This window comes from Branchiostoma floridae, chromosome 15 (genome assembly GCF_000003815.2).
Source record: "Branchiostoma floridae strain S238N-H82 chromosome 15, Bfl_VNyyK, whole genome shotgun sequence".
Taxonomy (NCBI): domain Eukaryota; kingdom Metazoa; phylum Chordata; class Leptocardii; order Amphioxiformes; family Branchiostomatidae; genus Branchiostoma; species Branchiostoma floridae.
In genome coordinates, this window is record NC_049993.1 from 7,664,981 (window position 1) to 7,678,513 (window position 13,533).

Below are 13,533 nucleotides of genomic sequence, written 5' to 3' on the forward strand. Positions count from 1 at the left end.
ACAGGGCAAATGAAAGTGCTGATCAGGCAAGTGCATGACCTACCCCACTTGCCCGATTGGGCAAGTAAAAAATTGGTTTGGGCAAGTAAATTTTTTATGTGCTTGCCCGACAAGTGAATTTTGGAAAACTTGTCCAACTCTGAAGGATTTCAACTCTAATATCTAGGACCCACCCACCTGCATACACTGGAACAGCAGAGACAGGATGTTGCTGCTGCTGACCAGGGGTTCGATCTGCTCGTTCAGCCCCTCTGCAAGCCCACTCAGCAGGTCCAGAGCCACGATCATGAAGTCCTTGTCGGGCGGCTCGAACTGGTCGGGCTGGGACAGGGAAGCCTGCGGACAGTAACAACACATCGGTACCAGGACTGCCTACGCTTTCTCTCCGTCCAGAACTGAGTAACTAACAGATTTTGTATGATTGCTTCTATATAAAGATTCCATGATAAAACTATCCATTTATGGCAAACACTAACAACTTTGCAAGACTTAACAAGAATTTTTAAGGCTGACAGCTTACAAATATTGCAGCTTTTCTTACACGGGGAATGAATAGCACTGCAGTTTTTACTCATTAGTTAGCACTTTGAAGACTTAGCAATGACAGTGTGTTGGAGATACAAAATTAAAGTACCACATCATGCCTAAGTCTTGTATTCTCCTTGCTGTATCAAATGATAGCCCTTTTAACTCTATCTCACTTAGCTCAATGTTATTTTACTCTTAACAATGAAGAATTTTGACATTTTCAAAAACTTCCCCTTAAAGGTTAGTACTCTTACATATAATTTTTCTAAGGCATTAAGTTTTATCTAGCATTTAATATTTTCTGTTCCTACCTTAAAAATGTGTTTTGCATTACGACTATGTTGCTGATTTCTCTGATATGAAGTAACAGTATGTTGTTCATTTACCATCTTCGAATCTGGGCTGGGTTGAATACCCACCATACTTTGCTGGAGGTTTTGCTGTACCAGGTTGACACAGCGTTGGTAGACTGGCTCGGAGTATGGCAGGAACCCAGACTGTAGGGCCGTGGCTACCGACGATAAACACTGCGCATGGGAAAGTAATAACGGTTAGGTCAAGGAAGTGCCTCTATATACTACAACTTTGGAGTGATACCAACATTTTTTCTACATTTTGACCCCTCACCTGTTATTGGTGAGGGTTGAGCATTGGGAACCCTGCTAAACTAACAAGGCTGATACTCAGGCTAATTTTACATCTAAAAAAAATACATCTGTACCAAAAAAGGCTGTTGAAATTGTGAAAAATTAAAAAAAGATAAAAGGTCCCATTATCCCATGATTTCACTTGATGACATACTGTGACGAGTTTCACATTGTACACGTGGCACCTAGTGGTTTGAACTGGCACTGCAACGCATTACAACATGTTCTTAACCAGGTGAAGGTGACAGACCAACAATACCTAGTTACAAGCTAGTCATGAAGTTTATATATAGCACAGCTCACCTCCAACAAGGGGAAAAGGTCTTTGTCTTCATCTCTCAATGAGTTCCATTTGGCAATTAGTGGTGGCATGAGCATGTTGATGTATTCCTGCAATGGAAGAGAGATGCTGTCAGACATTTTGTGTGTTTGTGCAAGTGTAAAATGGTGTTAAGCATTCTCCCTGCTGCCTAAAGTCAATAGAAAATTGGTAGCCAAAAAGTTTCTTCGGTATACTAAGGTTTAATAATTGCTCCTGTTTGAGAACAAAAAAGACACAACAGGACAAAATACTTTACAATGAAATTAAAAACCATTCACAAGAAGTAGTTATGAAAACCATAATGATTGAGTGCAAGGAAATATGAGCACATTACTAAGCACATTGCTGTTAAAGGTAAAGTCTATGCTGATTGGTTTCCTTAAAGGTTTAAAAATTGTTCCAGTCTGAAATCAAACAAGTGACCGTAGGTAACATAGTCTGTGACGTCGGTCTGGTATATGTTGGTTGTTTTGTCTTCTTTGGTGTGTGACGTTGTGCTTATATCCTATATGATTCTTTTCATGGTGTTAGATATATCGTTGTATCTAAAGTTGCCTAATATTTCTGTGTCATGTGAATCTTACTAAACAGGTATGGATTGTGAGATAACATGTGGCCAAAGTCAAAAAGATATGGTGACGATAAGTTACCGGATGGTCTACTCTAATACACAGGCACATTCACACACAGACACACCTACACGACCGACAGGCAGACTGACAAACGCACCAAGTATTAACATGTTTCTGTTATGGACGTAATAAGTATGAAGCACGGAATAGGACCTTGATGTTTCTTAGTCGAAGTCCGGGAATATAATATGGCTAAACTTCATTTGGGACGAGAATTCTTACACGCTTCATTGCAAACGGCGACAGGAGGCATTTGATTGACAGGGTCATTAGTGGAACATTAGATGTCGGTTCCCATGTCCCACATACGATAACACACAGCTGTTGATGATGAACTGTGCGATAAGTTTTTAACCAGTGTGAAGCCATAAGGTAGCATGACACAGTGTTAATGGGTGAATCCCGGGGTCCATGATGCTGGTACATAAAGTAGTACGGATAAACTTGTTGAATAAGAGGTAGAAAGCAAACGCGCGTAAAATTCTTGCACATATCGCGCATCTGCTTAACTATACCCAATTACCTCAACGGGCACCATATGCAGACATGGGCCAATACACTGTGAAACGTACAATTTGCAGGGGTGATTTCTGAAATTATTACATACATAATAAAAACAGCTGCCGAAAAAATAAAACACCTTGCATCATTGTCCAACTATGTGTAGAGAACCTGCCAAACCACAAACGTATGCGACAACGGGAACATGCAGATATAGATGCGAACGCGCGTTACATTGACGACCAGAGAACATCACGCATCTGCTTGCAATATCTCAATTACAGCATGACCCATATACAGGGGATCTGGACTAATACACCGAAAGATGAACATTTTGTAGGGGTGTTATTTTTATTGCGTCCCTAATAAAACCAACTGCCGCAAAAACAAAAAAAAACAAACAACGTGCATCATCGTCAACCTCAGTGCAGATGACCTGCCAAACAACGTACGTATGCGACAACGGGAACATGAAAATACAGATGCGAACGCGAATAACTTTGACGATCAGGTAACACCACGCATCTGCTTGACAAATTCCAATGACACCATGACCCACATACAGAGGATCTGGACCAAAACACCGCAAGACGAACAAATTGTAGGGGTGTTATTTTTATAAAATCCATACTAAAACCACCTGCCGCAAAAAAAAGTTCACGTGCATCATCGTCAACCTCAGTACAAAGGACCTGCCAAACCACATAGAATTCAGACAACGGGAACATACAGATACAGCTGCGAACGCGCGTAAACGTGACAAAACTAAAAGTCTGTCGACCAGAGGGTCTGGTCACAGACTAACAAGGCCCAAACAGGACAAAAGAATGTCCGGTAAAAATATTCAATTCAATTCACAACAAAGAGTCAGACAAATCTTAATGATCCAGTGCAAGGAAATATGACCATAAAAGGTAAAGTCTAAGCTGATTGGCCACTATTTGTTCTACCTACCGCTTTGTTCAGGTGGTTTCCAACAGAGTCTGCCAAGGTTCCGATGGCATCGTACAGAATGAGCAGGTTTTTGTGCTGGAAAATAGAGAAGAGAGAAAGTGCTTGACATTCATCTAAATCACAAGGTTTGATAAAAAACAGTCTAGGCATGTTATCAACTGACATTGAATATACTTTAAAGTGTGATGTACCACACTTGAAATAATGAATTATTTATTAGAAGAGAAAAAAAGACTGCAATTTTCAATGTTCACAACAGGGAAAAGCAGTTCATTTTAATGCTAATTGTGGACTGTACACACAACATGCTATTTTCAACTTTGTATCTTTACAAAATGTAAATATTACAAAGATGGCACCAACCTACCTGATACTTATTGAAGGCATACACCAGTGTCTCCAATATGTACCCCAGGTAGGGAACCAGTTCTGTACAAGCCTCCTCCTCCAACGTCGCAAACGCACTACAGAGAAGAAATTTATAGGTCCTGGATTACTTCCTTAAGCTAAACTGGCAAAATGTAATGACCAAGAAACTTTATGTAACCAACACTTCCAAATTTTACGGCTGCAGTTAAGTAGTCGTAGAATAACTTGTCTTTATTTCAAACATGTTCTTCGTAGCTACATATTTATGAAAAATTAGCCAGAACCCCTGTATATTCATAACCTTTAAGTATGTTTATCTCTTTTAACATGACCTCTTTACTGTTATATACTGTAAAAGGTAAATATAGATATTAGTGTAATGTGGCTCCACAAAATCTTCTTTGTTGTGCCCTGACCTGCAAGCTGCCTCCTGTACTCTCTTGTTGGTGTCCAGGACTCTCTTCAACAGTTCTGTCATGAGTGGCTTCAGGTACAGCTCATGCTGCTGCTGCACGATCCAGTGGGCGTAGCGGCTCAGCGTCCAGCACGTGATGGACCGGACCAGCGCTTTCTTCTCCGACAGAGACTTTATCAAGAACGGCACCAGGTCTGGCAAGTGCTGTACCATACCGTTCATGCAACCTGGGAAATGAGAAACTCAAGAAGTTATGACCATTTCAAAATATCAGGTCTAAAGAATTGTCAGAGTGTGTCAAACTCTGTTATGTGATTGTGGTATTGACTAGTAATTTCAAGAACACTCTTCCTATTTGATATGAACTTTAGAATTCTAGCAACATGGCACCAAAAAAACTGTATGAGGGTGTGGCTGACCATGTCTTCACAACTTTCCCAAGCCTGCACCAGCCAACTATGAATTTTGATAAATAAAAGCCAGGAAAGTCATATGCTTTAATAGGATGAATAGGCTACTCGCAACCAAGACTTTAGTTGGGGTGTGAATGGAAACAAAGTGGAGGGATAAGATCTTGAACGTGTGACAAAGGCTGAAGAAATCTCCAGCACAAGATAGGTTGTGACAAGTGACTAGATGTCCCCATTCAAGGTTCAAGTTGACAAGAACTGACCTTCAGCGATGGCACCCAGCACCAGAATTCCGGACTCCTTGGCTTCCCAGTCAGGATGGAACAGGGTCTCCTTCAGGATAGGTAACAAGTTTGGCAACAGGTCGTCCCGAAACACGTTCGCTAACACGTCCAGTGCAGCCGCTGAACACTTTCCTGGGAGATACAACATATAAGCATTAGCTTCAGTAACCATTCTCAAAAGACCAGCTTAGGATGTTTTACTGGCCTCTTTTTCTACTAAGAATTGATTTTTTGGCCTATCTTTCCAGCCAGCCATTCTAATATATTACTACTGCCTTGAATAGGATTGAAACCAATCCTATAAGAGTTCTCCAGCATTGGTTAAGAACTGGATGGGTAGGCAACACTTCCTTCACTATAGATGTACCAAGGAGCTCCAAAAATAAATAGCCTTAACTGACTATTGGAAGACTTTTATTCTAGAAGACATGTTTCTTACTTCATACTTTTTCTATCCCTAGATGTATCTGTTCTCATGTTTCTGTCTAGGGCAGATGTTACAACCACCCAGACAACCACGGTACTTACTTAAGTTCCAGTCAGATAATGCATCATCATCATCTAGGTCTGAGCTGTCCTGTCCATCCTGTCATAAAACACAACATGTTAGGAAGTGCAGGAGTACTTAATTGTTAGTAGGCATTTTGTTAACATTTCCAATCATATTATACAAAGTTTTTATACACACAAGGAGATAAGTGGGTAGGCCTTAAGATACACAAAGTAGTAATTGAAATGTTAAAAATATTTGGATTTGTATATTAAAATACCTTTGGTGCCTTTGGATGTGGAATTATTACAGGGCAAATCGCTGTCTTTATGGAGGTTTGTGCTGTCAAGGTGCTTTTTAAAAACATAATCAGCTACTGTGATTCATGAAATATTTGCAGTGGCTTTATGTTCCTAGTTTTCATTGTACATTGTATCTCCTCACACTGCAAACAATGGCTGTCTTGCACTATTACAGTTGTTTTAACTGCAAACTTAGAACAATAGTAAAGCCTCCTCACAGACCTCACCACCCTAACCCCTGCAAACTTGGTTTGAATTTATTGAATTCACAGTACGTAATATGGCACAGGACCAGGACCTGGCACAGGACTTGAAAAGAGCTGCCATCTTCTAGAAAGAAGTTGAGGATGCGGCGGCCAACAGAAATAGAAACAGCGGTAGAAACTTGTTGCTCAAATTAATGTTGTCTAAATCAGGCACAGGAGGACCTAAGGTCTAAGATACTGTAAGATGATGTGCCCACAGACCTGTTCCTCGGAGGGGGTGTGAGTCTTGGCTTTGTGGAAGCGGGGACGGATGTCCTCCTCTCTGTCAGGCACCTGTTCGTCTTCCTCCACGTCGCCCTGGCAACCGTTCCAGAGACACCATTATTTACGGAACATACTCGTAATCCTTATGGCTGAGATAACACTTGTTCACATTCCTATAGTCCACAATAATTGTTACAGTAAGTCTTGGACCTACATAACTTTATAGGAATATGAGCTGAAATCCTAATACTTCATTATCACATCCCATTTCATTTCATAAACATTATATCACGATGCTAATTAACCCTTGCTAACACATGGGACATGCACATCTTTTCATCTCCTCAATTGAAGTCTAACACTTGGAGAACCCTACAAGCTAATGTGGAAGGTGAGGTTAAGTACTGTAGGCATGCAACTAGCAAACCTAACCATTTTTAAGCAATGGTAATTATAACTTGCGTAATTTGCATGTAAGTTGACATTATGAACACAATATTGTCTCTGCTCAAGTAGTATTTCTCAACACTCACCAGCAAATCAGCATACAATCTTTACCTAGTACCCTGGTTATGACATCTAATACATTACTAGGTACTGAAAGTCAAATCTTTGCCATGGTAAAATGTGCTTCCATACTGCCACATTTGACAAATAATAATGTCATAAGTATGTATCTTAACTTAATAATGGCCAAAGGAGAAAGAGGAAAAGTTCAGTAGCACAATGGGTGACTTTTTGAAATGTAAAGCTGGGAAAAGTCACAAACTGCGAAACTGATACATGAATTTGTCATACTGCAAGTGAGGAAAAACCTTGATAAACTACATGTTAAGAAAAGTTTGAAATGTACGTTTTCAAAAAAAAGTCTTTTTAAAAACTTTTGTCAGAATATGAAGAATGGAAGCTTTGATAAAAATTCAAATGACTTCTGGAATATCTGAATTTATGACCATTTCTTGCTTATTAAGGTTATCTTTGTTGATATCACATACCAAAATACAACCAACATGTAAAAGATACTGCAAATATATCACCTGAATGAACCCAGGAAGAGAGGGGAAACAAGGTTGTACATAATGCTATTCTAAAGTAAAGAACAGATGGAAATCAAGATATTACCTTCAGCAAAATGATGTCAATTTCCGAATACCGTGTATTATTGACTAGAACAGGAATAACTCTGTGAAAAAAGTACCAAAAGACCATAAAAAAGGTTAACAACAATATAATATATCCAACACAAATTGTGCCGCAGATGCCTCGGTAAGCAAATACCCAGAACGTACGCTGTGAAACTTTTAAATCAAATGTTGCGGTATAATCTAGTATCAAGAAATCCCAGAAGATGTACAAAGAAGTACAGTATGCTACAAACTTGATATGAATATGATGAGAATTGAAAACTAGGTAAAAGGAAACTGCATTTTTCAACTCTATGAAGGATGAGGGGAACATTATGAAACTGCTTGGTGAAAAGTAAGTTCTGTGATTATTTGAAAAATTTGACAACTGTGTCTCTTCTGATTAAGAAAGGTCATTCTCAAGACAAGGTAATAAAGCTGCCCAATACAAAAAAGTGAATGACGATTATCAAAAATCTGCAAAGACATGTGCAATTTTTCTTTAAAACCAAATGCTGCATTCTTTACTAGGAAAGAAATTGCATTTCAGATCTTTGTTTGTGTATAGCAAATTTGCGATGCAACATGTTTGTTTTTCAAAGTGCCTTTTTCCTATCTTCACTTGGGGCTTGTAAAACCTAAGACAGCACATTAACCAGTTTCATTCTGTTCTTCCTTCCATCCTTCAGCAGTAGTTGATTATGAGATGCGCCTTGCTGCACAGAAGCGTGGCCTACTCCACTGATAGACCACCGGCAGGTGTTGGAGGTAAGTTTACCTGTCCAGATACCCAGAGAGGACCTCCTTACAGATGGGCTGTTCCGCCAACGTGAGCCAAAACTCACACGCCTCCAGCGCCACGGTCTCATCGCCGTCCTGGGTTCGCAGCAGCATATACTAGAACGGGAAGGTCACAGGTCAACTTCAGTAGTATACTTCCTGCCATCCTGGCTTTTGGTAGCCTCATTTAATCATGGTTCTATACAGCCTGCCTAAAATTGCTGGCCTCTGTGGGGAGGGGCAAGTTGCAGCTCTGATAGCAGAGTTTGTGTTACACAGACTAGGCTTTTGGGTAATGGAAATTGGCCAATCGTTTAAATCTTGTCTTTCCTGTATTTGTAACATGACCAGGGCTTTGGGCAATAAACATTTGTTAATATTACTAATAAACTTAATTCACATCACAGATATAGTTTAACCCTGTGTTCCTGTGATAAACAACCATATTTGTCTTTTGACAAGGGCTTCTGAAAATTGGGTGATAAACCATGTACAAGTATGAGATTCAAACGTTGTCTCATACTTTGATACAGCCATTCTTAGTTTGAAGCATTGTTTGAAGGTATCTATTAGGATTCTCCTACAGGAATTGCACTGTGGCGAAAGGTTCCAAATACTGTGTCATTTTCCAAAGAGGACCAACTCACCTCTACGATGTTGTGCATGTGAGGGATTAACCTGTCCATGCGCACTTCCTGTAGCATCACCAGGGCGCGGCACACGTTCTTCCTCACCTCAGGGTCCTCATCGTTCGCAAGGGCAAACAGGTTCTGTGGGGCAGTAGGGCAGGGATACGTGTTTAGGTTGAGTACTGTTAGTGTTAGGTTCGCAATCAAGTTCACAAGACACACTATCTAGATATAGCCATTTATTCCTCCTCTCCTCACATGCCACAAGGCCAACTTCCCCCAACTCCCTCCCCCAACTCCCTCAGTAAGTCTCCTCCAGACTCCCTGTCTGACCTACTTGCCCTCTCTCTGTGACCCCCCTCTGGGTCCTACCATTCCTCATACTTGTGGAGGGTTTTGACACACAACACATACATAATATTACTCTTACTCTTATCGAGTTGTAGCAATAACAAAGGTCCGCTTCCAGTGTGATCTATTATTCATCATGACAATTTGGTCCCTATCACAAAGTCCAGTCTCTGATTCAATAAAGTTCTTTAGCGTAAGGTATGGACGGCCTCTTCTCCTATTTGCTTCTGGGAACCTAAGGAGCAGTTTACTGGCTGGTTTGCTGCATCGAGTAACATGTCCAGCAAGGCTTAACCGGCGTCACCTGACTTCAGTAGAGATGGGTGGATGAGTCCCAATCCAAGGGTTCAATCAATAGCTTTAAACATGTTACATATCAAAAGGTAGGATACTATGTGGAAACAAAACGGTCTGTAACAGACACTCAATGAGCAAGCCATTAGAAGATAGCACAGCCAGACTAAACCCACTCTGTTCTTCAAAATCTTCTTCATAATACATTCATTGATATGGTTTAATATAGTTTGTAGTATATACAAAAGCCCTGCACAAGAAATTTCTCCATGTTCTAATAGACTTTTCCACTGTCCCCACACATGACCTGTGTGTAGCTACAGTGACAGTACTCCCACACACTCCCCTAATTGTTGCTATAGGATTACTACTGGCCCCTAACCCTCTGTCTGGATTTGTGATCATTATCTAATCGTGGGAGGTTCCTACAATGGTAAATTATATATGAGAACGGAAACACAGGCAGACATACATGCCAAATACAGTACAACTCCCCATGGGAAAAAAATCAATGAAGTTCTTACCTCAATAAAAACATCAATGTGTACCATCAGAGCCTGGGTTCTGCTAATGATGAACTGGTTTACGCAAGCTATTGCATGGGACCTGGAGGATAACATGGGATGATACATTATAACAAGCCAGTGTGCAACATGACTTTTACAAGTATCAACACACTCGGTACCCTATCATTTGTCCATGTACATAAATGAAAGTCTCTTTTCACCCACTGTCTTAGAGTTGCAAATTCAACTCTACCTTTACTCTTAATTTTACTATGTCCAGAATGCTCAATATAGCTCTACGAGAAGTACAATTTATAATGTAAGCAGGGTTGGACAAGTCTACCAGCAAGTGAAAGTGCTGATCAAGCAAGCCCATTTTTCCATAAGTGAGATTTTGGTATGCTTGTTACTTTTCAGTCATGGCATCAAGCCTTGGTCAACACAGAAATTACATAGAAAAATTTCATTAGAATTTTGGGCAAGTGAAATATTGGCTTGGGCTAGTAAATTTTTATGTACTTGGTCGAAAGGACAAGTGAATTCTATAAAACTTGTCCAACCCTGTTAATTGTTTGAAATTGTAGTGTCCATGTAAATATGCATTTTAACTTGGATATTTGGCTTGGCTTCAAAAGAGCAAACACAAAAAAATTTCAACTCTACCTTTACTTTTACTATGTCCAGAAAGCTCAATATTGCTCTAGAAGAAGTATGAAGCACATCTTTCTAAAGCATGTCTCTTAGTCACTATTCATTACAATGTTTTAAGTGTATTGCAGTGTTACCTGATTTTGGCGCTAGTGTGTTTGAAATACTGTAGGAACTTGGGGATCATGGTGTTGAGGGGTCGGTTCAGGGCGTCACAGTCCAGCAGCTCTGCTGAGTCCTCGCACACCTTCTGCAGAGCTCCAAATGCACCCTGCAACATGCAATAGTCAGGTCAACTTCTATCTTAATCTACAAATTTCTTATTCCTTGGTTTGTTCAGAAGCATTTATGCTTCTTCTCGTTGATAGAGTCTTTTGGCTACAAATGTCTTGATGTTACACAGTTGTGTAGTATGGAGATTAGAAAGAATTACCATTTTTTAGTCCAATTTGCAAATCCCATTTACCTTTATTAAAACATTAAAAATACAATGTCTATTTTTGAAAAAAACAGCCAAGATCAGTGTAACAAAAAAATATAATGATATCAAGAAAAAACCTTTCCCAACCAATTTTCATGTAGTATTTGGGAAATGCAGCTAAGATCTATTGATCTATTGCTGATTTCCACTTTATCGCAGAATCTTCTTCATGACCCTCGTTTCCTCACCTCACAGGTGTTGTAGTCATTGGAGTCCAGTAAGGAGCAGAGGTGTGGCAGAAGCTCCGGCCAGTTCTGCAGCTCGCCCTTCGATGCTATGGTGGTGATCAGGATCCCTATCGTGGCACGGATCAGCGGAGATGGGTCCCCTGGAGACAAGAGGCGCAGATGGAGTTAACAGTGACCTGATAGGTGGTTTACTCTTTATCAAGAACAGGAGTGAATCCAAAGAGAGGCTGTCTGCAGCAACACTCTTTCCTTTGTCTTGGGATGGAAATTTGCTTGTGGGGCTGGAGAAACTTCTCCCTATACATCAAGAAATCTGAACTCTATGACATGAAACTGATGAAACTGAATATTTGTAAACAAGAAATGAAACTTGAAAGCTTTGACAATGAAAATTGACAACATAGGCACCCAAATAATGAGAGAGACAGAAACAAACATAAAGTTGGAGATAGCTCTGCTTAAATGTCTGCTCTTCCACACTTAGACAGAATTTTGCTGTGAGATGCAAGAAAATAATGGACATCAGAATACATTATGAACAGTAGCATAATCTTTTCAGTAGGCACACTAATGTTTTTACAATTGTACTGTTTCAAAAAAGTGCTAGTACATTTTCTTGTGCAACCTCAAAAAAACTTACCGATGTTGGCCAGACATTCCTTCTTGACAAAGTCGGTGACTTGCGCAGGAAAGTTGGTGTAGTGTGCCTTCACGTTGTTCTTAAGGATCAGTCCACTCAGGGAGCGGGTGGGCTCATCTGAAAACAGACCACAGTAACTTTAGAAATTAGATTACAGACTGGCCTTTCTTCTTCATAACCTTTTTTAAGATGTGCTTGGATGATCAATCTTACAAGTTGCAACTGATATCCCGAGATGTGTCACTGGTGGATTGTAAAACCCATTTCTGGAATCTAGGTGTTCCAGATCCTGGGAGGTTTTGCTAAGTAAGCTAGATTCAAGAGGTCTGTGTTATGAAGATACAAGAGGTCTGTGTTATGAAACAGTAACACTGTCAGCCTGCCAAAACATGTATTCTACATACACCTATTTAAAAAAAAATTCACAGGTCTTGGTGGCAGGTATGCAGATCCGTAGGTGTTTTTGGCACCTTCAGACAGATTAGCCATGAGGCTCAGTGGGTGTCACTCTACCATCCAGGGCTCCAGACTAACTTTTTGACCTAGGAGCATGGCGCTCCTAACTCCTAAAACTTAGGAGCGCCAGCAAAAAGTTAGGAGCACCACTATGAAAGGTTGGGAGCACATGCAAACGTCTTAAGCCATACAAAGTATTACTCCAATAATCAATGTTTTTGACTAGAGGTGGGTATGGCTTAAAGAATTAATTAGGGGTGTTATATATTATATATAGTTACCCAGTAACCAAACAAGAAACAAGAGAATACATGAGATCACTTTCAAGTAATATAACACTGATTCCTTACAATAATTTTATAATGTTTCATAAGTTAATAGACACAATCAGGAAGAGTAAATTAACCTTACTGCTAAAGGTGAAACTTGACTGTTACATATACAACAACAACAAACTAAAGAAGTCTACAAGAAAATCTGCAAACCAACAGAGGAGAAAGTGTAGCCAGGACTGTCAGGTACATCTTGCATTTCTTTTGTATCTCTTCTACTTTGTTAAGAACATAGCTGAAAATAGATGCACTGGAAAATTAGAGGTTTACTTGTAGCCTGTAACATCAGTGTTAACTTATATAAAAAAAATCTGTGTACAAACAATTCATATTTTCAGTTGAAAAAATGTAGCAGAAAAGATGTGTTCGAAGGGCAAATCAATCGAACTTTTCCCAACAAACAACATCTATTTATCAGTCTTTTGAAAATGAAGACTGCAACAAAAGTAATTTCTGCAGGAACCGTGAAAAAATCGCGACCTCCGTTCAACATTTTCTACGACTAGTCAGTGCCGACACAGCCCCCCTCCCCAGTTTGTCATCGTCGCATTAGCTGTAAATTTTCCCGCATTCCACCGACAAACAAGCAAAAAAAACCTCCAAAAGAATCCTATACATGTACTTATCACCAAGGACTTTAGGCATTCGATGAGTTTTCGTCAAAGTTAAGTAATACACGCTTTTGAAGCTTTCCTGCGTGATTTTTCCCGCGATCACAGCGGGGATATCAGATATTCCACCAATAATGGCGGCCGGGCGAGCTACGTCACGCCGAAATGG

General features: G+C 40.0%; 1 protein-coding gene across 4 annotated transcripts in view; it reads right to left on the bottom strand.

Annotated features, from left to right (window-relative positions):
* The window catches only part of LOC118431865 (transportin-1-like), a 30,877-nt gene that overhangs the window by 11,126 nt on the left and 6,218 nt on the right, over positions 1–13,533 (bottom strand). For 2 of the 4 annotated variants that reach the window (XR_004833016.1, XM_035843271.1), the window contains exons 3-18: positions 11,966–12,082; positions 11,326–11,465; positions 10,794–10,927; positions 10,027–10,108; positions 8,876–8,998; positions 8,227–8,345; positions 7,447–7,507; positions 6,322–6,417; positions 5,591–5,648; positions 5,042–5,194; positions 4,370–4,595; positions 3,952–4,048; positions 3,585–3,659; positions 1,479–1,565; positions 915–1,055; positions 178–336 (exon numbers count right to left, since the gene is read on the bottom strand). Coding sequence is in view for 3 of the 4 variants with exons in the window: in XM_035843271.1 (XP_035699164.1) it covers positions 178–336; positions 915–1,055; positions 1,479–1,565; positions 3,585–3,659; positions 3,952–4,048; positions 4,370–4,595; positions 5,042–5,194; positions 5,591–5,648; positions 6,322–6,417; positions 7,447–7,507; positions 8,227–8,345; positions 8,876–8,998; positions 10,027–10,108; positions 10,794–10,927; positions 11,326–11,465; positions 11,966–12,082 (1,868 nt within the window). In the remaining variant the exon portion in view is untranslated. The remainder of the gene's footprint in view (positions 1–177; positions 337–914; positions 1,056–1,478; positions 1,566–3,584; positions 3,660–3,951; positions 4,049–4,369; positions 4,596–5,041; positions 5,195–5,590; positions 5,649–6,321; positions 6,418–7,446; positions 7,508–8,226; positions 8,346–8,875; positions 8,999–10,026; positions 10,109–10,793; positions 10,928–11,325; positions 11,466–11,965; positions 12,083–13,533) is intronic. The other 2 variants (XM_035843272.1, XM_035843269.1) reach the window with 1 other exon arrangement.